The sequence below is a fragment of the Electrophorus electricus genome, chromosome 21 (assembly GCF_013358815.1).
Source record: "Electrophorus electricus isolate fEleEle1 chromosome 21, fEleEle1.pri, whole genome shotgun sequence".
In the NCBI taxonomy this organism is placed as follows: domain Eukaryota; kingdom Metazoa; phylum Chordata; class Actinopteri; order Gymnotiformes; family Gymnotidae; genus Electrophorus; species Electrophorus electricus.
The window spans coordinates 7,742,869-7,769,427 of record NC_049555.1 but is presented as its reverse complement, the minus strand read 5'-3'; the positions used below and the strand labels follow the sequence as shown (position 1 = coordinate 7,769,427).

The 26,559-nt window shown below is 46.4% G+C and overlaps 2 protein-coding genes across 3 annotated transcripts in view; one reads left to right on the top strand and one right to left on the bottom strand.

Annotated features, from left to right (window-relative positions):
- The first annotated feature begins 675 nt into the window (after positions 1 to 675).
- Positions 676 to 3,426, top strand: ccnb2 (cyclin B2). Its single transcript, XM_027007400.2, has 8 exons — positions 676 to 799; positions 1,265 to 1,384; positions 1,472 to 1,723; positions 1,803 to 1,961; positions 2,032 to 2,268; positions 2,622 to 2,762; positions 2,837 to 2,947; positions 3,032 to 3,426. The coding sequence occupies exons 1-8, from the start codon at positions 782 to 784 to the stop codon at positions 3,140 to 3,142; spliced, it is 1,149 nt and encodes a 382-aa protein (XP_026863201.2). The 5' UTR covers positions 676 to 781; the 3' UTR covers positions 3,143 to 3,426.
- Positions 3,427 to 3,985: 559 nt separating this feature from the next.
- The window catches only part of myo1ea (myosin IEa), a 43,606-nt gene continuing 21,032 nt past the window's right edge, over positions 3,986 to 26,559 (bottom strand). Inside the window, exons 5-29 of one of the 2 annotated variants that reach the window (XM_035521000.1) lie at positions 26,207 to 26,294; positions 24,507 to 24,596; positions 23,223 to 23,354; positions 22,658 to 22,792; positions 22,101 to 22,233; positions 20,562 to 20,758; positions 20,395 to 20,475; positions 19,473 to 19,559; positions 19,210 to 19,296; positions 18,668 to 18,835; positions 18,031 to 18,116; positions 16,541 to 16,622; positions 15,915 to 16,021; positions 14,851 to 14,949; positions 12,783 to 12,927; positions 10,905 to 11,019; positions 10,172 to 10,341; positions 9,816 to 9,961; positions 8,261 to 8,407; positions 7,962 to 8,119; positions 7,589 to 7,678; positions 7,223 to 7,433; positions 6,897 to 6,926; positions 5,277 to 5,446; positions 3,986 to 5,055 (exon numbers count right to left, since the gene is read on the bottom strand). In XM_035521000.1, the coding sequence (XP_035376893.1) occupies positions 4,979 to 5,055; positions 5,277 to 5,446; positions 6,897 to 6,926; positions 7,223 to 7,433; positions 7,589 to 7,678; positions 7,962 to 8,119; positions 8,261 to 8,407; positions 9,816 to 9,961; positions 10,172 to 10,341; positions 10,905 to 11,019; positions 12,783 to 12,927; positions 14,851 to 14,949; positions 15,915 to 16,021; positions 16,541 to 16,622; positions 18,031 to 18,116; positions 18,668 to 18,835; positions 19,210 to 19,296; positions 19,473 to 19,559; positions 20,395 to 20,475; positions 20,562 to 20,758; positions 22,101 to 22,233; positions 22,658 to 22,792; positions 23,223 to 23,354; positions 24,507 to 24,596; positions 26,207 to 26,294 (3,031 nt within the window). In that variant the 3' untranslated portion in view covers positions 3,986 to 4,978. The remainder of the gene's footprint in view (positions 5,056 to 5,276; positions 5,447 to 6,896; positions 6,927 to 7,222; positions 7,434 to 7,588; positions 7,679 to 7,961; positions 8,120 to 8,260; positions 8,408 to 9,815; positions 9,962 to 10,171; positions 10,342 to 10,904; positions 11,020 to 12,782; positions 12,928 to 14,850; positions 14,950 to 15,914; positions 16,022 to 16,540; positions 16,623 to 18,030; positions 18,117 to 18,667; positions 18,836 to 19,209; positions 19,297 to 19,472; positions 19,560 to 20,394; positions 20,476 to 20,561; positions 20,759 to 22,100; positions 22,234 to 22,657; positions 22,793 to 23,222; positions 23,355 to 24,506; positions 24,597 to 26,206; positions 26,295 to 26,559) is intronic. The other variant, XM_035521001.1, reaches the window with a different exon arrangement.

Genomic DNA, 26,559 nt, shown 5'->3' with positions numbered 1-26,559 from the left:
TATGAGAAGTGCTATGTCAACTAGACTTATTTGCCTATTAAGTATTCTATATCATTGGATGATGTAATGAAACATCGTTATATTTAAACGTGCGAGAGCAAAAATAAAGACAACAGAATTAATAATGTAATATTCATACATTTATTCTTATATTTATTTGTGTAATTTGTGTACAAGCAATGCTGATTTAAAAAGTAATTCTATAAGGTATCTATGATTATCTATTTTCTACTTAGTCTCCTACTGCACAGCAATTAGCAAATAAATTTGATGGAGCTTTCAGAGTCAGTGAGCAGAAACGTACAGGAGCGTGCAACAATAATTTAAACTCTTTCCAGAAAGTATTTTTTTTTCTTAGTGCGAAACACCGTAGAATTTTTTTATTTTCACAGTTCTTAAATAAAGTCACAACGCACGTGATTTGATATGAGTTTTCAAACACGAGGCACAGAATATTTTGAGATATAGTACGATCCCTTTTATTATATATTCAACACACCACTGTTTTTGCGCAAGAAACGAAGTGTAATTAGCTAGCGGGTTAATAACCATTCCCGGACCAGAACCTAAAAGACTATTGGCACGTAACCTATCTTTGGTAGCCAATGAAACGTGCGCATATTATGACGCAGTGTCCAATGGGAATCGAGGGAGCGGTATTTGAATCGTGTCGAAAGTCCCCGTTTTTTTTTTACTGCTCCGGGTAACGACACCAGTACGAGAGCAAAAGCAGGCGAATTCGTTACGGTTTTTAAGCTGCCAAGTAACTTACGCAATTGCCATGGACATTCGCGCTATTGTGAGTACTCGGAAAAACGAAATGGAGATATTTGTCCTACGATGTTGCAGCTGTTTGTGGGCCTTGCTAGTCACGGTTGCTAGCTAGTTTGAAAGCGTTAGCTTTGTAAACACAGCGTGCTAGTCCTATAAATGCTAGCTATGCTTCTAGTTTTGTAGCAAGTGTTTAATGTCGCACCCGATAGGCTCGACTATGTTTAGCTGAATGTTAGTATTTGAAGCGCTGTGATATAGCGTTCTACTAAAGCTAGCAGGGTAGCTAGCTAGTATGCGGGACGACATGGCATTGGCTACCTATGCTGCTGCAGAGAACACAAGCACAATGTCTGAATGTACTGTATGTTGATGCAAACGAGCCTTGACTTACCTAGCCAGATAAATAGCTTTCTAGTTAACGTAGCTGAAACTGTTGCTGCAACGTTGTTTACGCTCTTTTGCCTGCCTAAAAGCAAGCATTTCGTTTAAGCACCGGAATGCGGAGAACCCGGCACCAGTCGGTGGGAAGACTGTGGCCGCTGCTGTGGGAGCGAGAAGGGCTGTCTTCAGCGAGCTTTCCAATTTTGCCGCAAAACCTGCGAAGGGCACGGTATGTGTGGTTTCGTGTATAGTTCGTTTTGCCTTGATTCTCCCCGAATTGCACTCGCTTTCTATATTTCGCCTTTCTTGTGTTCAGAAAGGGATCAGGTTGGCAGCTCAGCCAACTGCCGTGCAACCGAAACGTGTTCTTTCGGCGTCGGAAGCCCTCCTTCCTGTTCCAGTTATTCTGCCTGTGCAAACCGACGTCTCCATGAAGGAGGAGGAGCTGTGTCAGGCTTTTTCCGACGCGCTGTGCCCCGTTGAGGATATCGACAAAGACGATGCCGAAATACCCCAGCTGTGCTCCGAATACGTGAAGGACATTTATGCGTATCTACGAAGCCTTGAGGTGCGTTCACGACAATCCAACTAAGCAGCTTTTGTGACCTGTGTACTGAGCGTCTTTGAATTTGCGTCATCTGTTGCAGGCCCAGCAGGCAATACGGCCAAGATACATGGATGGCTATGAGATCAATGAGCGCATGCGTGCTCTTCTGGTTGACTGGCTAATCCAGGTGCACTCCAGGTTCCAACTGCTCCAGGAAACCTTGTACATGACTGTGGCCATCCTTGATCGCTTCCTTCAGGTAAAATTTCTCAAATGGGCAAAAAGAAATGCAATAAATGCCCATCAAATTTACACTTGAATCTATGCAGGTCCAGCCAGTGTCTCGAAGGAAGCTGCAGCTAGTGGGGGTTACTGCTATGCTGGTTGCTTCTAAATATGAAGAGATGTACGTTCCAGAGGTCGGGGACTTTGCCTACATCACAGACAACGCCTTTACCAAACTCCAGATCCGAGAGATGGAGATGCTCATTCTCCAAGAACTGAACTTTGCACTTGGGCGGCCTCTTCCCCTTCACTTTCTCAGAAGAGCTTCAAAAGCTGGAAATGTAAGGACTCTTGATCTGGTTGATCAAGTGTCAAGGAACTGTACAAAGTCCTTATGTAATAACTCCAACACTACTTGGATGAGGTCTACCTACCATCTAGAACTCCCATTGACAATGTAACTCATGGTGTCTTTTTGCCACTGCCATCACCCCCGGGAGGGCTTATTCAGTTTGGTGTCTAATGCACCATTGACTTTAGTTGGCACAACTATTGGCTCAGCTTTGCTGCTGTCTATTTCTAATCGCTCCTGTTTATTGGTTCTCAGTCACCAGCTTAAGCATGCAAGCCATTTGTCTCCATGGAGGTTTGGTCTTGCATTTTGCTTCTTTTTTTTCCCCCCCCCCACCTCAAGGCGGATGCTGAGAAACACACACTTGCGAAGTACTTCCTTGAACTAACCCTGCTAGACTACGACATGGTCCACTATCATCCATCAGAGACTGGAGCTGCTGCCCTCTGCTTGTCTCAGCTTGTGCTTGATGGGCAGAAATGGGTAAGGCCTTATTCCCTGCAGGGGCAGCTTTAGTTTTAAAGGCATCTGTTACTTAATGTGTGCCTTCCTGTCAGTCTCCAACACAGGAACACTACACAACATACAGCGAGGCCCACCTGAAGCCCATAATGCAGCACATGGCCAAAAATGTGTTCAAGGTTAATGAGGGGCTCACAAAATATGTGGTAGGTCCAGCCAGAGCAGCTAGCCCTTTCTCAGCCTCTCTGCTCTCCTGTTTGTATTTTATGTAAATTCTTGTACACTTGCAGGCTGTGAAGAAAAAGTATTCGAGCAGCAGACTGATGAAGGTTGGCCTGCTGCCACAGCTGAAGTCAGCCCTGGTGAAGGACCTCGCTGCTCCGTTGCTCCAGCCCTCTTAATCAGTCCAAGGGTTTCTGAATGGATGAACACTACTGATTGCACTTTATTCCCAATTGGCCAGTGGAGATGGACTGCTGCTTTTAATGTGCACATGCATGTATGCTGTGTAGGTGTGTATATGCAAATAAATGTTTTACTTGTTGACCATTTTAGCAACACTTGTGAATAGTGATTTGTTTTCTTAGAGGTTTTTACTTTTTTAAAATGTTCATTGTCTAGGACCTTGAGTTTCACCCTGTGAGGTGAACCAACTTTTTTCAATAAAAGGCCAAAGATGTTCTGACTAGTTATGGTTTGCACTTTTAAAGTTCTTGATCTCTATGCCCAAGACATCTACCAATATTCAGCAGCTGCTGCATGGACCCAATTTCTAAAAGTACCTGGCTAGCTTTTTTTTTTTTTAAGTGAAAATATCAGGCTTGGCTTGTTTACAAGGAAAAATGTGGGTCTGTCAGTGGGAGACACCTAATTTGTCAAATCATCTTGTACCTGAGATTTCAGCTCAGTTATTTGAATACAAGGGTTGGAAGTGGTTTATTTTTCCACTCTGTTTTAAAATTTGTTTTGAGCAAAGGGGGCACAAGAGGAGCTGAAGTTTGGACATAACTATCCAGCCATAAGTGGTCCTGTGCTGAGAACCTGGCTACCAGTAAAGTGTGGGTAACATTGTACAGGGTTTTTCATGTGAGTATAAATGGAAAATGGCTGCTGTTCTGTCCTCTTGACTACTGTTTTAATGAAGTTACCTGCTATAGATGTGGAATAGAATGTATATAAATGCACCAGATTCTAGGGATCCATTTGTTGGAATGTAGTGGGTTGTCAATGATGGAGATTCACTGTCAGTTGCTTACAAGTCTTTTATGCATCATGGGGGTTTTCTGGGTCTAGTTTACATCTAGGCACAACCAGTTAGCCCACTGCAACTGTGCACTGATGGAACAGACAATTTAAGAAAACAAGACTAAAGCTCAGTGTGTCCATTCTATTATTAGCAAAGTAGTAGTATACAAGATATCCTAGATACATGGATGAAAAATGCCTGGATATTTATGTAAACAGATCTATTTCAGAAACAATTCCTTATAATGGTCATGGCACATCTTTGGCAAACCTTTATATATCTCCATCCCCATCCTGGTCCAGCTGACCAGTACAAAGTGTGGTAAAGTGCTTCTAAGACCCATGCAATGCACACAGCACATTGCATGATTCTGCAGTAATGGATGTGCTCCCTGTGCCTTCATTTACTTCTAATAATGAATGCATAAAAAACTAGTTTTTTCCCCAAAGGCAGGAATAAAGAGAAAACTGGGTAGAAGCAGCAACATACTCCCTACTAAAACCTCAGACTTGAAGATAAAGCTACAAGAGATTATAAACCACAAAACAGCAGGTGAATCTATAGAAAAGCACCTTCATTTACATAAAAATCCTCTCTGTTCAAACGCAAACAAATTTCAGATCCTACATACAATGGATGCTTCATGTCTTTGAATTATTTAAGTATCACTAATATTAATGGCCAACCAAAAAAAAAAAAGCAAAAAGAAATAACATTGGAAGCTATAAATACAATAAATAGTGTTGATCAGTGCTCACAGGGACTGTATATCGTTAAGCCCTGGAGAGAAGTCTGCTGGCTGGCATCCTGTGCTTTCTAAAAGTGCAGGACTCCACTGCAGACAGGCCCGCTGTTCCTAAGCAGAGTGTAGTTATTGCAAGACGTGCGGCTCTCCCCTCTGCCAGCTCTGGCTCGCCCGCTGCTGCCACCCTAGGACTCCTCTGAGGTACGCGCAATTCCCTGGCCGGCTCCTCGGCCGTGGCGGGTGAAGCTAGATCTTGGTGACGTAGTTGTTGGGGAAGAGTCCCTGTTTGCCTCTCAGTCTCCCTGTCCACCAGCCAGACGCGTCTGTGCAGCAAAGACATGCCAACGGGAACAGGTTTGTTGGCTTTAGCTTTAATAAACACACAGCAAGCGTGACCACACAGGGCTGTGGAACAGTCTCAATGCTAGAAATAATCCACTTTCAAGCAATAAAACAACACATTAGAATAAATTATTGATGTTGACGCTGATAATTCAGATCCATTTCATGGCTGTCATCTTGCTTGACCTTGCAGCCTGCTCACCTTCCGCGATTATTTCAATGATGTCGTCAGCGTTGAAGCTGAGCTCATCCGTGTCCTGGGCGTCGTAGGCGTACAGGGCTTTGCACTGGGGCATGTTGGGCTTGGGCTTGGGAGCGGGCTTGGGCCTGCCGCCCCCCGGTGGAGGCCTGTTGGTGGACTTCCTGTGGGCCCTGCGGCGGAACACGGGTATGCATAAACAAGACTCAGGGCTTGTGCACCGCTGCGACGTTACTGAGGTTGCCCGTGAGCATGCTTTAAGTGAGAATCAAGTGGACCGAGTGTGAAGTCAGCTGCATTCACAAAGCGTTATACATTCACCAGTCCTTTTTTTGCAGTATCCGGTGGCTGTACAGTTAAGAGTCTATAACCCATCTTTTAGAATAATGGTTATGTCAGCCATCCTCTCCACCTTCAATGGTCTGTAAAACCCCACCCGCACTGCTATGGGTGATAAACTTCTACCAGCTCAACAACCACATCTGTGCCACTACCATGTCAATATTAATGCTGTGTTGGCCCACTAAAATAATATCTGTTCAGCAGTGGGTGACTGCCTGTAATGTATACTTATTAAATTCACTCATAACATTAGTGTACCTAATAAAGTTATGGGTAGGTCAATGGAAGTAGTTTGTTAGTTTGTCTGTTTGTTTCAAATAAATGACTGGTGTATGTATTTCTTTGACTTTGAATGGATTTCAGAAGAGTGCTTGGTTTTCAAATGGACATTTAAGTTGCTAGTTTGTAGGTGGTGACACATACAAACATTTCAGAAAGGCACTACCTTGAACATCCATTTAAAGGGGGAACAGACTTGAAATATTATTTATATTGAAATAACAAGGAAAAAAAGGGTGTTCAAGGTAATTACCAATAAAATCGAATATCCAACTTAAAAGGACAAACAAACCCAGATTCAATAAAGCAAAGTAAAGGTAAACTCAAATTTGTCAAATTTATGAGATCAAATTTAAGTCAGTGGTAAATCAATGCTCAAAATCACCTCTGGAACCAAAACGTGCGTGGAGCTCTTTTGTAAATGTGCACCACTCATCAGCAGGAGAGCAGGCTGAGTGCAGTGGCCCTCTCTGAGGGTTCTGCATGTCTGTCTGTCTGATGTGTTTAGGCCCCAAGAGAGGTTGACTTCCACCACAGTAAAACTAGGAACAGATTATGATTCAAATTCCAAACTCCCTTAACCTCCGCAATGCCTCCATGTTAGGCGATCTGAGCGAACCAGATTAAGATTTCAAGGTATCTAACATATTTAATCAAATGCATAATATTTCTGTTTGCAGGGCTGATAAGTGTGAATGAGGTTCCTCTTTTCAAGTGGAGAAAATCATCACAAAACTCAGACTGGGGTGTCATTTGTTACCAATTTAATACATTTGGCATTCTTAATAGCTTTGAAGTCCTTTTTAGTTAAATTCACAGATATGCAGCAAGGAGCAGACTTTCACTGTGAGGAGGCTTAGGGTTCATTTGGAATTGGACATCTCTGTGAAGTCTTGCCTACTGTAGGCAGGAGGTAAAACAACTACCAGTACCACCACACACAACCACACACACCCACTCAAACACAAACACACACACACACACACACACACACAGACTCACATTTCTCCGTTTGCAGTTGGCCGTCGGTTTCTGTTACAGTAAAAAGATCCATCAGTTGTGATGCACACTGGTGCTCTCTGTGTGAGCGTGTCTGTGAGGATGCTAGCGGGGTGATGGGCTCACACTCTCTTTCTGGATAAACAGCTTTCTTTGCATTTACAGTGGCCTGTGTGTAACCTCTACAATATACACTGAATATGTGTGCATGTGTGAAAGAGAGAAGAAGAGGAGAGAGGGTGTGTGTAAGAGAGAGCACATTCTTCTGTCTAAAGTGTGTTTTTTTTGTGTGTGTGTGTGTGTGTGTGTGTGTGTGTGTGTGTACTCACCCTGCAGCTCCCTGGTCAGGCACTCTGAGGCAGTCCAGGTTGGGCTGCTGGGCTACCTGCCTGCTGCCTCTGCTCTTCAGCTGATTGGCTGAGACAGGCAGGAAGGGGCGGGCTTGGTTGCCAGATGCTGCTCGCTGACTGTTCTGTTGCTGTAGGTTCCTTTGACTGAGAGCATGATGGGCGTGTTTCAGTTCGCCATTTTGTTGAGCGACTAGAAGGAACACATGTGTTGGGTTACACATTTGTGGGACCAATGGAGAAGTCATCCTCACTGTGAATGAAGGTTTTGTGTGTGTGCGTGCTACCTGAAAGAGAGTGTGTGTTACCTGCGCGGCAGTGTTACCAGGAAGGGTGTGAATGCATTACCTGGAGGTTCAGGTGCGACCCGTGTGGGGATGTGATGGTGTGGTCTGGACACAGTAGAGCGGTTCTGACTGGGGCCTTTCTTGGTGGGACCTGGAGAACATTACTCATAGTTACAAACACCATCAGTCTTGAGGAACCTGAAGTTTATGTGTAACGCACTCTTTAGAGACTTGCATGTATTTTATAAACACTCTAAACTACAAAAATCAATGACAGTGACATAATACAAGAACAAGAACACCTTGCAGCGGCAAAAGAACCACCTTAAGGAAACCACCTTATCAAAAGGTCCTTGTCCATCTGCAGGGCTGCTACACACACACACACACACACACACACACACACACACACATAGAAGCATGGTGAGACTCACGGGAGTTCTTGGGCAGGCCCGGTCCGATGCTGACCTGCAGCGTCTTGTTGGAGGGCTTGAGCACGGCAGAGTTGCCCTGACCCTGAATAAACTGCACCTGACGGGAGCCTGCAGCGCTCCAGGGACCCCAGCTCTCCTTCTTCAGCTTCATCTCCAACCTGAGCAGACACACACACACACACACACACACAGGCCGTGATAACTCAATGAATGCTGACAGTAGTAAGATCCTCTGAAAGTATCCACGAGTCCAGTAAGCTGCACTACACAGACATGGTAGGCATGTATGGGACACTCACGTGTTGCCAAATTTGATGGGCAGCTTCTTCTGGGTCTTCTCCTCGAACCTGCGTGCCAGTAGACTAAGAAACTCTGTCTTGAACACACACTCGAGCAAACTGTCATATTCATGCTCATGCAGGATGAGAAAGTCATCCTGAAGAGTGCTGCAGAAGAAGAGAAAAAGAGATAGTGAGGGCGAAAGAGAGAAAGAGAGAGAGAAAAACTGCTGCTTTCTCAAATGAAAAATATCAGAGCTGTGATCAATTTAAAATTTATACACCAACTAATTTATGTCCATTTCTCCCATCAATAGTCACTATCATGCATTATGTAATCCTTTCTTTCTGCTGGTTTTCATTGCAATGGTGCAACAGCAGAACCCAAACACATGAAACCATGCACATGAGCCATCAAGCCTGGAGGCTCATGTTTCAGAGGTTCGTGCCGTCTATGACCCAGCCGACATGGTGCACAACACAGGAAACGCTGTGCAGCTCTGAACATGGCCTACAGGCTGAGGGAGAGGTGCACCCAGCCCCAGTCTGTTCACCCCTTATAAACATAAGCCTTTTCTAATGGGCTTTTTACAAGGCCCACTCTCCCTTCCCAGGAGCACCTGGCTCACATTACCCACAACCCCCCCACTCATATCACGCCTCCCAGACCCCCACCGGTCACATGGAGTCCCACCGCTGCGCTCTGTTACACATGCCTGACTTAACGGATCAATGCACGTCCAGCGTGATGTTTAAAAGGTCGCATGACATTTCCACAACCGCATGTGACTTCTAGCTCATAGCTACCCCCAGGACAACCACTGAAGCTGACAGCAGTCGAGAAGGCTGTTCAGAATGGGTGTTTTTTAGGGTTTTTTTTGTTTTTTTTTACCGCTGTCACTCAGGCAAACGTTTTACACTTCGCATTAAATAAACGAGCATGTGGTTTCTGCCTCCCAAGGCCGACTGCAGCCTGAGAAGGGGTGCTCTGGAGCCCTCGCAGATGTCTCCAATTCCGCACGTGGCAGGTTATAGTACTGCCGTGGGGGCGGGGCTGTGAGGGCCCCAGAGTCCAGAGGCCTTTTGAAGTAGCTGTATCTAGGCTAGTGCAGGTGGAGCAGCTGGGTGGTTTGGGGCCAGTGTGGACCCGGGGAGCAGAGCTCTGATCCCTACAGCCACACTGGAGCACAGCCACAGCTTTCTGGGTTTGGGTTTAGCTGTTGTCGGACTCGTGACTGTGGTGGCACATGCAGCTCCTCCATGTTTGCTTTCATCCTGCATGTGTGTGGGTTATACTTCTCACTCCTGTTCAAGGTTTGTTGACCCACTTTGCTATATTGACTCTGTTTAATGTTTAACTGGTTCACCTGCAAATTGTACACACACGCGCGCACACACACACACACACACGCACATGCACGCTGCTCTTTGTTCAGACAGAAATCATCAGGATATGAAAACTTCTTTGTTTTCATTGCAGTCAAGATAAACGTCTCTACCGCACACACGCACAGGCCCACGCACACATCTCCCCGCTCACACACACGCACAAGCACACACCTGCTACGTGACCTACCTAAGCGAAACAGCCATGATCTTGTCCATGTCGATCTTGCGCTTCAGTACCTCCTTGATCTGGCCCTTCTCCGGCCCCTGCTTCACCTTCTCCCTCCCAATCAGATACACACTCCTGGGACTCAAGATCAGGTCCCTCTTCACGCCCTGCCACACAGGGGAGCACAACACACACATCAACACAGCGTGTCGTGGCAACAAACTCTCCACCGTCCCCAGGTTCCGCGAGGGGGTGGGGGGGGGGGGGGGTTGTGGATGTAGAAGCTAAGCCAGGTAAGATGGGGCATGTTTGTGAGAGAGTGGGAAAGGGAATGAGAGCTCGGTGTGTTCACGCAGTGTGTTTTCTGGTTGGAGCACCTTGAAGCGTCGGTCGTATTTGGTGACTTTGTCCGCAAAGTCGATCTTCTCCCTTTTGCCCAGGAATTGCCTGAGCTCTGGTCTGTCGTCCATGCCGATGTAATCGCCCACAAAGTTTCTGTTCAGGCTGTGCCTCCTTCGCTCCTTCCTGTTCATCAGCAGGTCTGAAGCTGGAGGAAACACACGAGCCTAGGTTCACTACTGCAGATGCACAACGCTCCACAAGGTGGCGGCACATGATGTGGCATGCTAAAGCTAATGCTGCCCTCAGCGAATTATCCATGGTCGATGGTCGGGACTAGTGACGCCGTTTCATGAAAACCTCTTTCGTCAGCTAGAAAAACACCACAAGTGTTTCATCTGCTGTGCCAAAAGTAATTCAGTGAAGAATTAAGGCCGTTTTGCGAGTTCTGTACAACAAGATGGAATATTTGTATCGTATTATAGTAAGGCAGCAATAATTACTCTTAATGTTGTGGTTTCAGATAGACCAACAGACAAGAAAGTGAGCTCATGTTGCTTAGAATGAATGGTTTGAAACTTGCACAGTGGAAACTCACTTAAACCTCATTTCTTAACTAAGTGGTTTAGATTTAGTGTATAAGGTAACAACGTTTTCTTGTTTCCTCCTTCGGGCTCTGTGTGTACACGTTTGAGTAAATAATTGTGTGTGTGTGTGTGTGTGTGTGTGTGTGTGTGTGTGTGTTGCGATAGGTCAGCAAGTGACTCTCACCCTCTTCTCTCATCTGCACATATTTCTTGCGGGCAACATGCTGTCGCCAGGCTCGCTGGATGGTGCGGGCGTAGCCGTCAAACTTACGGTCCCTCGTCTCCTCCAGCAGGAAGAGCTGCGCAGCACAAACAACAGTACCGCCATTAGACCAGCGCCTAGCTGCACACACCTCCAGCTATTGCCCGGAGCTCTCGGGCGCCCCCTGTATAAGTCCAGCACCAAAACTAGAACTCCCAAACACGCCACCAGTGATACCGCACTCCGAGCACCCTCAGTAAAACCACGGATGGAGAACAGAGATAATGAAATCCTGAAAGGTCAGGATTCTACAGGGCCAGGATTCTGAAAGGTCTCCATTAGAGCGCTGAGGAAAGGGGTCACATGGGCCCTCGCCTACCCCTCCCCGACAGGCCCCGCCTCTCTCCCAGGTTTCTGTCTCCCAGCTATGCAAAGCGATACTCAAATCCAGCCCTTTGTTCAAATGCAGATCCCTCTACTTGTCTCACTCTGCTTCTTTTTATCTCGTGTTTCTCTGTCATTTTCTTTCTCATTCATTTGTTTGTCTCTCCTGTTCTCTGTCCCTTTTCTCTCTCTATCTTGCACATTCTTTATCTGTCTAACGCTCTTTCCATGTGCTTCTTTTCCTTACTCCTTCTGACTATCTGGCCCCCTCTCTCTGTCAAATGGGTCAGCGAGTGTTAAACTTCACTCTGTTCTGTGTGTGCTGCCCAGGGGACACCGTAATACAGTAGTTCAGCTCCAGACTAAACACACTCTTTGCTCTCATTATCACCTCTCTCTCTCTCTCTCTCTCTCTCTCTCTCTCTCTGTCTTCTCTCGCTTTCTCTCGCTTGTCTCTCCCTCTCATCTCTCTCTCTCTCTCATCTCTCTCTCTCTCTCTCTCTCTCTCTCTCTCTCTTCTCTCGCTTGTCTCTCCCTCTCATCTCTCTCTCTCATCTCTCTCTCTCTCTCGCTCTCTCTCTCTCTCTCTCTCTCTCTCTCTCTTTCTTTCTCCCTCTCCCTCCGCTACTATCACAGTCTGTGCCTCAGGGTAGCTCGGTCACAATCACAGCATAAATGAGTTGTCCATCAGCGCTCTGTTGGATCAGAGAGTTCATGCTGCCATAGATGCACATTAACCCACACTCAGCAGTTGTGGATAAAATTACATTACCTAACAAAAAAAACACTCTAGTCATGAACTAATTAGTGTGTGTCAGCTTATCTAAGCAGGAGGGTAGTTTTGACAGTGGTTAAGGTTAGACCCTCCCATTTGGTAGCTGTGTTGCATAGGTACAACACACACCCACACACACACACACTTTTCTGTGACTTTTTTCATGAGCTCACTATTGACATAGAACCACACATATAACCACACACACACAAACACAAGCAGACATGCACCATGAGTGCATAAATGCAGGGCATACGCACACCTTGAAATAATCCATGCATTGAGTTTACCTAAAAAGAATAAAGGTCTGATTCAGCACATGAGAAGGAGTGTAAGTGTGTGTGTGTGTGTGTGTGTGTGTGTGTGTGTGTGGTTCTAAACGTCAAAAGTGCCTTCACAGAACAGTCACGAGCGAAGCTTTCATGCAAAACATGAGAAAGACACTGGGAGGGGAGCAGGACCCCGACTCCTACCCTCAGTTCCTACCCACACCCAGCCACTAACGTGGACTCCTCAGAGACATGCCAGATTCTCTTAGATGTTTCTCATTTTTCACCCACTCGCTCACGTAATGTCGCGAGATGGCTCCAGGGAGAGAAAACTAGCGTGCTATAAGCACTCTTTGCACGGGGAAGCCCTCCACATGTTTTAAGCGGTGCAGAGAGCCGCTGAAGTTAGCTGCAAGGCTCGGGGGCTCATACCGACTCGGGCGCTTTGATGAAGAGCTTGGTGCGACCCAGCTGGTACTGATCCTGGTCCATGTTGACAGAGCGCAGGAGGTGCAGCACGCCTTGCTTCTCGTCTCCACGCCATGTCGGCCACGACTCCTTTGTCAGGATGGCGTATCTGAAACGCGAGGGATGGAACAAGGGATGCCTTTAATGAAGCACATACACTAGTAGCAGAACCATAGCTAGTGCTTAGAGAACCAGGATCTAATAAACTCTCCACAATTTCTGTTCTTAAGACTTTGTACTCCAGCATGTTGGATTAAGACTAGGGTTAGGATTATGGAAAGCATCAGGGATGTCAAATGATGTCAAATGCAGAATATCTCCAATAAGTGAAGCATATTTACACCACAGCGAGTCTCCCCATAGGTTAGCAATAAGGAACTAGATTATTGCCAACCTAAAAATAATTATTATTATCCAAAAAAGGCCAAGAGTCCCTCTGTGCAGTTAGGTAGACATGGCACACGGAGGACAAACCTGAATGAAGCTTTTGTTCAAATCTATGCCTAACAGCTAAGGTCACGCTATAACGCAAACAAGTGTTGAGCAGCGACAAGGCTTCCGAGCCCAGCACAAGCCGGCCTTTCATGGCCATGTACATAAATGCCTCCAGAGCCTATAGCTGGGCACTCAATTCAAAGGAACCAGTAAAAGAGAACCTTGTCTCTCACTCACTCTCTCTGTATCTCTCTGTGTATGTTTTTTTTTTGTGTGTGTGTGTGTGTGTGTGTGTGTGTGCGCGCGCATGCACATGTGTGAGTCAAGACAGACAGAGAGACAGAGAGCGAGAGAGACTACATATCTAAGGATGTCTGTAAGAAGCCAACAGCCACACCTACAGCACTCCTGGTGATGTTAAACTACCAGACAGCAGAAAGCCCAGTGAATTCTGGGACACCAAGGAGCTACATTCTAAGTTCCTTCACTTGAAATCAGTCACAGCTTTGGAACCGAACACCGGGGCTCCCTTCCTTGACCTGTTCTGTTTTTCAAGTGGTAGTGTAGAAAAGCTGGCCTGACCGATGTCTAGATCAGACACTCCTGGATTCAGTCCAAAATGTAAACAATGATGTTAAAACATGTTGACTGTTTCTGTACATGGTCCTCTGGGAAGTAAATAGCTTGTCATACTGTCAACGGTACAGGATATAACACCATAGGAATGTGAAACAGATGTATCAGAGGTTTACTTCCCTGTTTTTAGCACTTTAAATCCTGCACAGCTTTACCCTAATCCTACATTTATAAAGCACCTGCAGTGCATTATGGGTCTAGACTGCCTGTGTGATTACATTAAGCAAACGGGTAGTTTTAGCAGTGCACTCTCTCTCTCCCTCTCTCTCTTTCTTGGAACTAGTGCTGCATTTCTCATTAGAGCATCAAGCACCTGCCTCTCAGCCAGACTACTTTTGCAGACAGAAAGACGAAGAGAGAAAGAAGAAGAATGAGAATGGAAAACCAAGAGAAAGAGAAGAAGAGAGGAAGAGAGCAAAGCTCTGCTATAAGCTCGGTTAAAGGGGTTTGCGGCCATCCTGCAGAAGAGGAACTGCTGCTGACAACACCCAGGTTCCCCATTCTCTCTCTGTTCTGTTATTCCTCATGCTGTCTTCCTCTTTCTTTCTATTGTTTCACTGTTCTCTATTCTCATCCCTCGTTAACTCTCTTCATAGCTGCTCCTTCACACACAAATTTGCCTTCTGGTCTCAGGCCAAAGCATAACTGTTGAACATTGGCACAGCTGTGTGCTGCCATGCTCTGTGTGCTGGACTGTTTAAACTCAAGTCAGTATCAGCTCAGCTCAGTCAGTATGAATGTGGTGGGGTTCAGTCAGTGGGGGACAGTGTGGTGGGGTTCAGTCAGTGCGGGGCAGTGTGGTGGGGTTCAGTCAGTGGGGGGCAGTGTGGTGGGGTTCAGTCAGTGGGGGGCAGTGTGGTGGGGTTCAGTCAGTGGGGGACAGTGTGGTGGGGTTCAGTCAGTGGGGCACAGTGTGGTGGGGTTGAGTCAGTGGCGGTATGAAGGGCTAGTTGGTTTTTACCTGTTCAGGAACTTGTGGAAGACTCTCCTATAAGCATATCCAGCACGTCTCACCCTGATATTCTCCTTCAGACCAAGATATTCCACCTGATGCTTCACTCTGAGAGGAGAGAGAAGGCGATCATTTCAAATGTGTGCACATACACTAAAATTACACCTCCAAATCTGGCATCCATCAGCAGAGCTTACTGTATTTAGTAGACGGTCAGCAGGCATGTCAGTGGGCCATTCGAGCATGAAGCACGCTTAAAGCAATCACCACACCCTTTTCAAGTCAGAAGCTGTTAACAGGACGTAGCGACAGAGCAGGTAAAACATCCCGGACTGCTTGCAGAATCCATTGGAAGTGTATGAACACGGACGTGTGAAAGGGGCCCATTCTCAGGTCTGGGAGGCATGGCGACGTGCCCGGCTCAGTGGGTAGGGTGCTAACAACCCAGCGTCCATCCACAACAGGACGTGCCTGAACAGTCTGTGACGCATACACAGTGCAGCACGGACCCGCAGTGTCAGCGAGACAGCAAGCCAGCAGAGCTCACCGGCAGTCTTCAAACACACCCAAATGCGCACACACACTTGCATGCACCCGTGCAAGTCTGAATTAAAGGTAAGAGGCACCGTAAGAGGTGCTGGTTAAAAAGCAGGAGCCAGATCAGCGCATGGGGCAGGAAATGTGTTCACGCCTGGAGATCAGTAGCTACGCTGCTTCCTCCTTCCATCTTTTACAGTCATGTTGCCCAAGACAATGTAAAAAAAAAAAAAAATCGGATTAAAAAAAAATCTGATTTCTTCTGGTCGTTTTGTTTGGGGTGTGTGTGTGTGTGAGCACTCTGATCTCATCTTCAGCTTCAGACTAAACTGTGTGTTAGGAGAATATGTAAACGCCATGTCTGGGCCTGATGCGTAAGGAGAAAAACACACCACCATCAAGCTGCTGTTTACATGCAAAGCTGGAACGCTTCAATATATCAGGGGCCAAGAGGGATTCTAATGGAAACCATGGAGTCCATGTATTGTGTGTGTGTGTTCATGCATGTGTGCATGCGTGTGTGTACATGTGTTCACCTGCTCTCCTCCCAGTCTTTGGGCTTCTTGGTCTCATTGGGTTTGATGCAGCGGATATAGTGGGGTGTACACTTCATGAGGGTGCTCACTAAATCATTGGCTTGTTTCTGTTAGAGAAAGACAGGAAGACAGAGAGAAAGAGAGAGCGAGAGAGAGAGAAAGAGACAGAAAGAGAGAGAGACAGAGAAAGAGAAAAGGAGAGAGAAAGATACAGTCACATAGACAGAGAGGGAGAGTGGGAGAACGTTACACAGCTGTTTCATGGATTGAGCTCCCGTTTACAGGACTTGGAAATGTTTGTTGAATTATTGTCAACATTACCACATTAATTATAATGTGCTCATCATAAATATAGTCATGATGTCCTCAGCTCTCACAGATGACGTAGGGCAGAGAATAGTAAAAGACCCCAGAATGATCTTTCAGGACAGTATGTGTAAGACACAGAAATAACAGCAGAATGAATGAGGCTTTCAGCACACACACACACACACACACACACACACCTGGCACATAGATACAGATGAGGTGGGACTGAGGTTAATACGTACACACACACACACACACACACACACACACACACACACACACACGCGCGCGCGCACACACCTCACAATTCAGCGTACCTTAATTTTACTGCCTGCCGTGGTGGGTCGCCCTTTCTTCTCTGCATTAAGGTTTTCTGGGAACAGCGCCCGGATGAAAGCTCTGCCCAGGAGAACCAAACCAAGGCAAACAGGAACGATTACATAAAATTGGGACAGAGAAGAAAAGGGGTGTAGTGAGAGAGAGAGAGAGAGAGAGAGAGAGAGAGAGGGAGAGAGAGAGAGAGATGAGTGCAAATAGAGGAACAGAGAACAGAGACTTGGCCAGTCTGGAGTGTTTCTGAGTCAGGTCACTGAAATCCTCCTGCTGCACACTGCACATTGTTCTGGAGCTCTAGGGACAGCACCGCAGCAGGAATAGCTGTGGCTTTAAGCCTCTGACATTCTTTAGCCATCTCTCCTTCATTACGTTTGAATGGGCTTTTCTTTCTTTCTTTTTTTTTGTCTGTCTGTGCTGACATTTACACCAGTAACTATTGTGTTGTTGCATTCATCTGTATCATATTACTGTATTTATTCATCAACGCTCCAGAATTCATAAATGCTCCAGACCCGGATCATGGTGGCTCGGTGTAGGTCGGAATGTAGCACACACTTGTCAGTATTCCAGAGACTCTGGGTGTGAGTGGATCTTGTTCAGCCTAAGATGGATGTTGGAATGGATTTTACAAATATGTCTCATTCCATCTCTTATTATTGCATATTTCTTTCGCTGATGCTAACGCATTTGCCAGAGACGTTGATGAATCTTTCAAATTTGCGTTTTAAACAGACTATTAAATAATGAAATGCAACTGCTGATCCCTGTTGTTTTCCAAATAATTTGGAACAGGCAAATATGGTTATTATGAAATATGAATCGACCAGTCACAGCTGAATAAATAAGATCATCCTTCATGCTAAAATTATTTGAAAAACATATATTTAAGGAGTTTCTTTTTTTCTTTTATGCTGACACTCTCTTCTAAGCCTGGGTGTGCACACACGTTAGATTGCCTTTGCGTGTTTCTGTATGTAAATGTGTGTGTGTGGGTGTGTTTGCATATGTCTGCATGCAAATATGTGTGCATGCGCATGTGTGTGTGTGTGTGTGTGTGCACACGCATGCATGTGTGTGTATGGCTAATTGCCTCTGTGTGTGTGTTTTTATGCCTCACAGCATGTATCTCAGTGAGGTTTGAATGTGGACCCCAAGTATGCGCCACAGAGCGTAGTCTCCACACCAGAGGGGGTGGGAGGAGGCCCCAGAGGGCATGAGACCAGCAGCCCCACTGCCTCATGAAAGGCAGAGGGCTGCAGGAAGCCTGGAAGTCTCCAAACCCTCACACACAAGAGCCAGAACTGACCCACTTCTGCGGCTGCTTGCCAGATGGCCATTCAGAGAATTTCTCTCATTCATCACAATGGATGGGCCTGTACAAAGAAGGGAAGGTAACAGGCTCACGCGGTTCTGCGTGGCTTTGACTCACTGAGGGGTAAAGAGTCTGGCTGGGTCCCAGGCTTTCACTCACATTTCACTGCTCTGCATCAGCTCAATCAAGTCGGTGAAGAGGACATCTCTATTCCTCTCACAGAAGCCCTCTGCATCATAGGACACCTGCAGAAGGGACGCACACACGCATGCACACACATGCGCACACACACCCCATCAACACGTCTGGCACTGCATGTCACACAGTGTAACTCGTTTCAGTCATAGTCACTGAAATAAGACTGCTAGGGATGGTTTTCCGAGACTCTTCTCTAGAACAAACGATAAGGGAGTGGTTATTAGCACCCATGACGCAGAGTAGCGAACATGATAAAGGAGTTGTGTGTTATCTGTGGACTGTAGATATTAGAACTAATCAGGCTGAGGAACATCATACAGGCTCTCTCATTCCCCCTCTGTCACGGCACGCCTCATTAAACATGGAATAAGTGCTGGGGTCTCTCTCACGCACACGCACGCGGACACACACATATGCTCATTACTCTGCATAGTCAGTACAGGGAATAAAATATGAGGCTAAAGATGAAAGAAGGGGACAGAAAAAACAGAAACCAAAACAAACCAAAACCAAAAGGATCCATAAAGAGTGTGATGGGGGGGTGGGGGTGGAGAAAAGGGGTGTGGCCTAAGAAGGTGGGGTGATGGGGCAGGCTGACCTTCCCAGCGTAGTGGTGGATGATAAAGCCCTGGTTCCAGCTGTTGAAGTGCTCGTGGTTGTTGATCTGCATACGCAATTTCTGCAGCATGGTCTGGTCCGCCCCCTCTCCCTTGGCGTGCATGGTGGCGCACACATCATCCAGGATGCTCATGATGCCTGGAGGGTTCTGGGAAAAGATGACAGAAACAATTCAGCTGAAGACTGTAGGCAAATGTGGTCTGCTGAAGTCTGGCTTGGCCAAAAGCCACAGCCTGAGAGACAGGAACTTCTCTCATAGCCAGACTCTGGCTCACACACCAGTGGATGTTTAAATCAGGGCAGCCTAGCTCCAGTCAGGTTTGTTAGGTCAGGGTTTGAACTAAACTGCAAGATGGGGGATCTGAACGACTAGAGTAAGGCAACCTTAGATCAAGGACTTCCCTCACTGCAGAGTTTATGGGTAAGCCTCTCTGTGAGTTCTATTGGGTGCATCGAGTGCTGTCAGGAAACTAAACTCACATCCTGCCAGAGGGAAGTGTGTGCTAAACATTCTCCCCTTACCACTTTACTCTCAATGAGATCACAGACAATCTTGTTGTTGAAGTAGTCAATGGGAGTCCATCGGATTCCTTCCTGCACATACTCCTCCTAAAAGGGGCAGAGAGGATCAGCGAGGGAGAGAGAGAGAGTTAATATTCCTCTCTGAGTAGTATAATACCAGTGGAAGAGAAAGTATTGTGTGTTTCTGAACTAGGTGAATAGTTTGATTACATACAGACTAGAGTAGGTAGTAGACTGTAGACTATAGATTACAGAAACAGTACCTGTTCTGCTTTCAAGGTCAGCTCAATGAAGATCTGCTGCAACTTCTCATTCACAAAGTTAATGCAGAACTGCTCAAATCCATTTTTCTAAAACACACACACACACACACACACACACACACACACACACACACACACAGGCATTTACTATTAGAATGCTTCGATCAGTGTGCAATCCCACACACGTCTAATGGCGCTCCTCTGAGAAGTGTGTGGAGTGGGTGTCTGTCCAGATTCAGTGTGACTTGGGCAGAGAATGTCACACCGTAAGAGGGGTGTATACAACGGTCACACTCGTGGACCCATGTGGCCATGAGACAAAACTGTCACCACACTGCAATACATACACATTATGTCTAATGGTTTTGACTGCAATGACAAGAAATCAACAACTTTTGGAATGGCACAGATGGTTAAATGGAAAAATCTCTGGCACTTAAAAAATGAAATGTGTAATGGTCTAATTGAATGAGGTTTAAAAGCACTGTCCCATCTCATTATTTATGATCCAAACACGATACGCAGACTGATTAATCTTATCGTGATAAACAGATTACTTTAGCTAAATCCATTAAGACTATTTCTTGTCTGGGACAAAAGACTCAATTTAGGCAGAGCACGCTCCACCATTTCACTGCGAGTTATACTGTGTATGACTATGTATGTGACGAATAAACCAAACTTGAACTTGAACTTGAACTTGAAACCATCTAGACAAGTAAAAATGATTCCTCCATCACAGGATGGATGATTCCTTAGGCTTTTAAGATGCAGACACGCAAAGAAAATAGCACTGATTCATTATTTTAGTTAACAAATACATAGATTGTTTGATTGACTGTTTGATTATTACATAGATTAATACATAGATTATTTTATTTAATATTATTATTTATTTAATATGGAGCATTTGTATTTGTACCTGGAAAATCTCAAATCCATAGATATCCAGCACGCCAATATTCAGCTCCTGATAGTCCTTCACCACGGCTTTATTGATGGACTGGAAAAGGAAATTTGGTGCCTTTAACGACCTCCTACTTGCTTGAAAAGCAAATGTACATGGGACACAGGAATGAGAACACATACCTCCACCAGGTAGTCAAAGACGCGTGCGTGCAACGCTTTGGAGAGGGCGTCGCGCGTGAAACACGCCTGCTCCACGTTCAGGGTCACATCTATGGATTCCGACTTGCCCCCCCACCGGCCATCCATCTTGCGGCTGGTCAGTTTCTCCTTCAGCCGCTCCTGATCGATGCCCAAAAGGAAGGCGGGAAAGGCCAGGACTGCGCAGAGAAGAGGGGCCGACACCAGGAGCTTTTAATAAACAGCGTACTGGAAACCAGCTCTCTAAATCTGACGCTGACTTGCCTGATTTCATGGTCTTCTAAACAGGAGTCCCTTTATGGAGACTCCTGTTTAGAAGCCAAGAAAATTTTCAGAGAACAAAGCAGACTAAATTTTTAACCAGATGAGTTGCATGACACTCAGCAGTTTTGCTTACCCACAACAAAGGCTCACCTATAAGGACACAAAGACAATAGTGAGATGCTGACTTGAGTCTGCTTGTCTCTAAACCAGCCCTGCCTGACTCCACACTGAGTCATTTCTCTCCAAAGGGAAACTCATTCAGCACTGACACACACACACACACACACACATGCACGCACACATACGCACACACATGCACAAACACAAACACACGCACTTCGTCTGCCCCAGTGGTCTCATGGGAAATGAGGGTGTGGCAGTAGCGTACCAGAGCCCAGGGTAAAGAGGACCACTTCTGCCTCCCCTTTACGGCTCTCAGAGGAGTTTGGAGCAACTGTGAGCGAGCCACTCGAACATTAAGATAGCAGTAAAAAAAGAGTCTAATATGTAATAGATTTTAACCATTATTTAGCATATATTGGTCCGAAATATGCAGCAGAATCACCAGTGAGGTAGCAGGGTTAGGGCTAGAAGCTCCCCACATATCTGACTGACTCGCAGGAACAGAGTTCCATACACTTGACTTTGGTTTCGGCATAACCAGGAAACACGGCTCGCTCAAGAGTTATTTTCACATCAGCTTCCTGGCTGAAAGTGTGTTAGCCATTAGGAGCAGACAGAAAGAGGTCTTGGGGATGTTTGTGTCAGGAAACACAGATCTGATCACAGCAACACGGCACAGCAGAGCCCGGTACCACAGCAGCTAGAGCGATAAAGGGATGAAGCGGATGGAGGGATGAAATTAGGAAGCGAGGGAGAAACAGACGAGGGCAGATGGAGGGGATGGGCGCAACAGGAAGTGCTGCATTTGTCCGTGTAATTTTAGTCCATGATGTCACACATCCAGAGCTGCAGAGAAGGAGCTAGTGGGTGCATTTAGCAGGACCGGGCTTGCCTGGCTGTAACCCTGCATCAACACAGTGAAGTGAAATGAGAGAGAGAGAGAGAGAGAGAGAGAGAGAGAGAGAGAGAGAGAGAGAGATGGGAAAAATGGGAGAACAGAACTCTAGCAGACAGGCTGAAAAAGTGCTCCCTGTGTGAGAAGCGAGGGGAGGGTCCGTGCAGGGCCGCGGTCAGGGTGGCGGGGAGGGGACGAGAGGAGGTCAGGGTGGCGGGGAGGGGACGAGCGCTACCCACACTCCTCGCTCTCCACGGCCGCGTAGTTGCCCGCCTCTCGGAAGCTGATGTTGCCCAGGTGAAGAACGCCAGCCACAATCTGCAGCACCATGGTGCGGTCGTTGCCTGAGATGCCGATGACCTCCATGGCATGCTGGGGGGGAGAGAGAGAGACCATCAACAGCTTGTGTAGTCGCTCGCCACTGGCATTTCCCAGCCCATGTCCTCTAATCACGCCCGGTGTGTGCTCACTGATAAACAAAAACAGGTGTCAGCTAATAAGTGGGAACACAGAGCGGAAACAAGGGAGAATGGAGAGAAAGAGAGAGAATGAAAGAGAGAATGAGAGAGAGAGAAAGTACAGAAGGAAGGAAGGAAGGAACAGGAGACTTACTGCCTGCAGGTAAAGAGGCTAGACAGCAGGTAGCAGGTCTACATAGCAGGTGGGGGTGAAGGGTCTAGGTGGTAGGGAAAGAGTGCAGCACTAATCCTCTCCAGTGGAAGGGTGGGGGAATGCTCTCCTCCACCTCTGAATAAGAGCCATAACAAACAGCAAGTAGCCCAAGCCACACACTCACCAGTGTTTCCTGGAAATCCCTCTTGTCATTGATGTCGTCCACTTTGTAGGATCCCGACTGGTTGAGGTAAGTATAGTAATCCAGGCTGGTGATTCCCAAACTGCTCCTTTGCTCACCACTGGCCCCCTCTATCAACTAGAAAAATCAAAGTTAAATATTAGACTTGCGGAAGGTAGGGAATTTACGTTTTGAGTTTGCAACTCAGAAGGTGTATATCACAACTTTATCTGTCTACTTAATAAGGCATGTGACATAGCTGTACATTAAAAACAAACAAGCCAAATCTTAAGAATGCTGCCATTAAAGGGCACATGGCATGGTCTACTTTAATCTAACTGTTAGTCTTCTAACCAAATACAGAGAGGTAACAGATTAATAGAGACTGACAAATGATCTGACAGTCTTCCAGGGAGCTACAGCAGTAATGAGAAGACCTATTAAGCCTGCAGAACCAAGTCCAGAATCAAATCTAGAGCCAAGCCTAAAGCCGAGTCTATAATGAAGTCCACGGCGGAGACTGGACGGAGCGCCATCCAGCCTGGCCTGTCTGGGCTCTGCTTCTCACCTGGTAGAAGATATGGAAGCTTCTCTCTCCTGCATTCCTCATCACCACACGAGATTTTTCCAGCAGGAAGTTGGAGATTTTCCCACCATCTGGTTCACCACCAGAGCTGAACTGGATCTCAAAGTATTTCCCCTAGTAGAGGAAAAGTGAATTGTTTAAACATATGCACACACCCACGCAGACGCACACCTGTCCAGTCCATTGACGTGTGCCCAGGCCTGTAAAAAAAAGCACATTTAACCCACACACATACACATACTTGAAGTCCACTGGTGTGTGCGTGCTTGTGTATACGTTTGAATGTGGGAGCTGAACACATTTATGTGAAGTAACAGCTGTAATGAGATTCCCAGCAGTACTGAAGCTCATGAGTGCACTAAAACATTGTTCATCCATTACACTCTTCCCCTACATCTTAAATGGCTACATCTAATCTGGTTCCCAGCCCCTTAAAACCCACACACACACCCACACACCCACACCCACCCACACATACAAAATACACCAGAAAGCAAAACTAAACCAAGCTGAGACCCAGAGGCCCAGACTGGGCCTGAGGGAGAGCGGTAGAGCTAGGCAGCCCATGGTCTGAACATTTTTTTGCCACTTTAGATTTAAGGCTTTCTGGAGAGCAGCTAAAATCAGGAAATGAAGATCACAGCCAAAGAGGCTGCAGCGGATGTTTCAGGCTCTGAATCAAACTCCTCTTGCAACCTCCATTCCAAAACAAACCATTTTCAGCCAGTTTTTACCCCTAATCTCTGTCCTGCCTTAGTCTTCACATACCTCTCAACCTCTCATTTTCTCAGTGACTCTGGGGCAGCACACACACAAACACAGTAATTCGACTCTACTGTTATCTTTACAATAGCTGGATGCATGTGTCCTCTCTCCCAGTATAGTGTAAACACCCCTTGGCCCTCGGCCTAGTGATGTGTACCCATGCTCATATATCAGGATGTCCTCTGGATGCCTATCCTGGATCCACTGTCTCCCCCCGGACCCAACGACTCCTCCTGGACCCACCCTCACCTCCTGGTCTTCCACTCCACAGTGCTTCAGGCTCCAAACACAGACAGGAAAGAGTAAGAACCCAGCTAACAAAGAACACAGAGCTCATTCCTATTCCTTCTGCACACTTCTGTCTGTCCCTTTGTGTTGTCTTTGCTAGGTCTGGCAGCTTCTGCGTGTAGAGGACGAGACTCAGTGGGGTGCAAGATTTTAGACACCTTCTCTTCTCCATATGGCAAGACCACAGGAAGGGACAGCGAAAGCAGCACTTACAAATCGGCTGGAGTTGTTGTTCCTCAGTGTCTTGGCATTTCCAAAGGCTTCCAGAAGAGGGTTGGACTGCAGAATGATGTCTTTGACATGCTGTGAGGAGGGGGGGAGAGAAAGAGAAAGAGAAAGAGATAGACAGATAGAGAGAGAGAGGGGGGTAGCAAAAATAAGGATGGGGTGTATCTACAGAACCTTGTCTATCATATGCCTCTTATGCATAGCTCAGTGCAGGTTGACACACACGCACACATGCGCATACGCACACACACACGTACACGTGCACACACTTTAAGCACTCGTCACCTGGACTGCATTATCTGAACTAAGGCATCTGTAGGTCAGGATCGCATGCATTTCACATCAGCATTCCAAATGAGAGACTATTTACGCATCTTTAAGTATGTGCAGCGGTCATGTGGCAGTGTGCAAGCTCACTGAACTGCTGTTGTTTGACGAAAAACAGCCTGAGAGGATTTCAGCCAGCAGTTTCTCAATACTGACAGCTCAAAATCAAGCGATCTAACCTACAGTGTCTTCATTGACTGTGCCTATATTACATTACTAAATATTAAAGCATATTATTTATATTATATCCACACACTACTACGTACTTTTATGAAGTACTTTATGTACATATGTAGAAAGAAATTAAGGATTAATCTGAATAAAAATCGAGCATACTACAAATGTGATAAATAAATGTACACATACATGATTATGTTCATACATTCTTGCAAGATTTGATATTACATTATATTTCATGCATTTTTACTGAATTATTTAATAAGGAATTATAATAAGTCTTTTATATTAGCTGCCAGTGTCTGGTATTTGAATTCTATAAGTCCTTAGTCCTTTTTGATATCGTGGCTGAAATTACCCCAAAAATACCCCATTTATTGTAGGAATCTGTCAAGTATTACTACAAACCATTAACCACACCCAGAGGGCACACTGTGCATTAAACTGAGAGAACAAACAATCGAGAAGGAGAGGGAGAGAGTGAAAGAGCGAGTGAGTGAGTGAGTGAGTGAGTTTGAGTGAAAGAAGGAGAGAAAGAGGGGTTAGAGATACTGAAACTGGCACTGATGGTGGAGGTGTAGTGTATCACCTTGGAGTCAAATAACAATCAGGAGAGGAGCAGAAAAAGGGAGGAAGTCATGTGACACTGACCCATTATTACATATAAGGGAAGGGACAAAGGCAAGACCAATAGGAGCAGGGAGGAACGGCCAGAGCTTGACCTTCCACCTAATACACTGCTTTGTTCAACAGCATAAAGGGAATTCTCAGATCCAAACATGGCCAAACTGCTGCATATCGCGTTATACTGCCAGAAATTCCAAGAAAGCACAGTCAAACGTGTCCGTTCGCAGTGAAGGGCCGCTCAAAGACAAACGGCTCAATATATCTGATTCCCATCATAAAAAAGACAGGATTGGCTTCAGTAGCAGAGGCAAGGTGAGTGCACGGCATGCAGTCCCACGAAGATAGAGACCCGGTCTGAGCTTCAAAAAAAAGAGCTCGGGAAGGAAAGCAGCGTTAAATCAGCTCTGGAAAGGCCCAACACAGCCGTGGGATGAAAAACGCGAGGTCTCGGCCTGCACCTCCCCCGCAGTTCACCTTCACGGCAGGTGAACAAAGTCGGAACGGACGTCGGACGTGGGACGACAGTCGGTGCAGAGAGGTGCTGTGGGACTTACCTGCACCCTGGGTCCGCCTCCCGACACTCTGGAGATGTAGCCCATAATGTACTTGGCTGCGACCGTTTTCCCCGCGCCGCTCTCGCCGCTGTGAGGCACAGAGAAAAGTGATTGGTCAGCACGGCAGCACACATGCCCTGGGCAGTCAGGTACCAGAGGTGCTGGCAACCCTCCCACCGAGCCTGTCAAGCAGAAGACTTGACCACTGATCCCCATGCAAATATAGAGCCTGGTCTCATGATTTCAGCGTGCCAGGAGCATAGGGAGCCTTCTGCCCTCAGCCGGTGCAGTTTATGGTCAGTGAGCTCCTACATAATCGGGGCCGGTAATAACACATTCTGCATTCTCTCAAT

Excerpts from the sequence above, each read along its gene's own strand:
- ccnb2 (XM_027007400.2), top strand. Across the intron at positions 1,724-1,802 it reads CGTATCTACGAAGCCTTGAG|GCCCAGCAGGCAATACGGCC; the intron begins GTGCGTTCACGA and ends CATCTGTTGCAG. Across the intron at positions 1,962-2,031 it reads TCCTTGATCGCTTCCTTCAG|GTCCAGCCAGTGTCTCGAAG; the intron begins GTAAAATTTCTC and ends GAATCTATGCAG.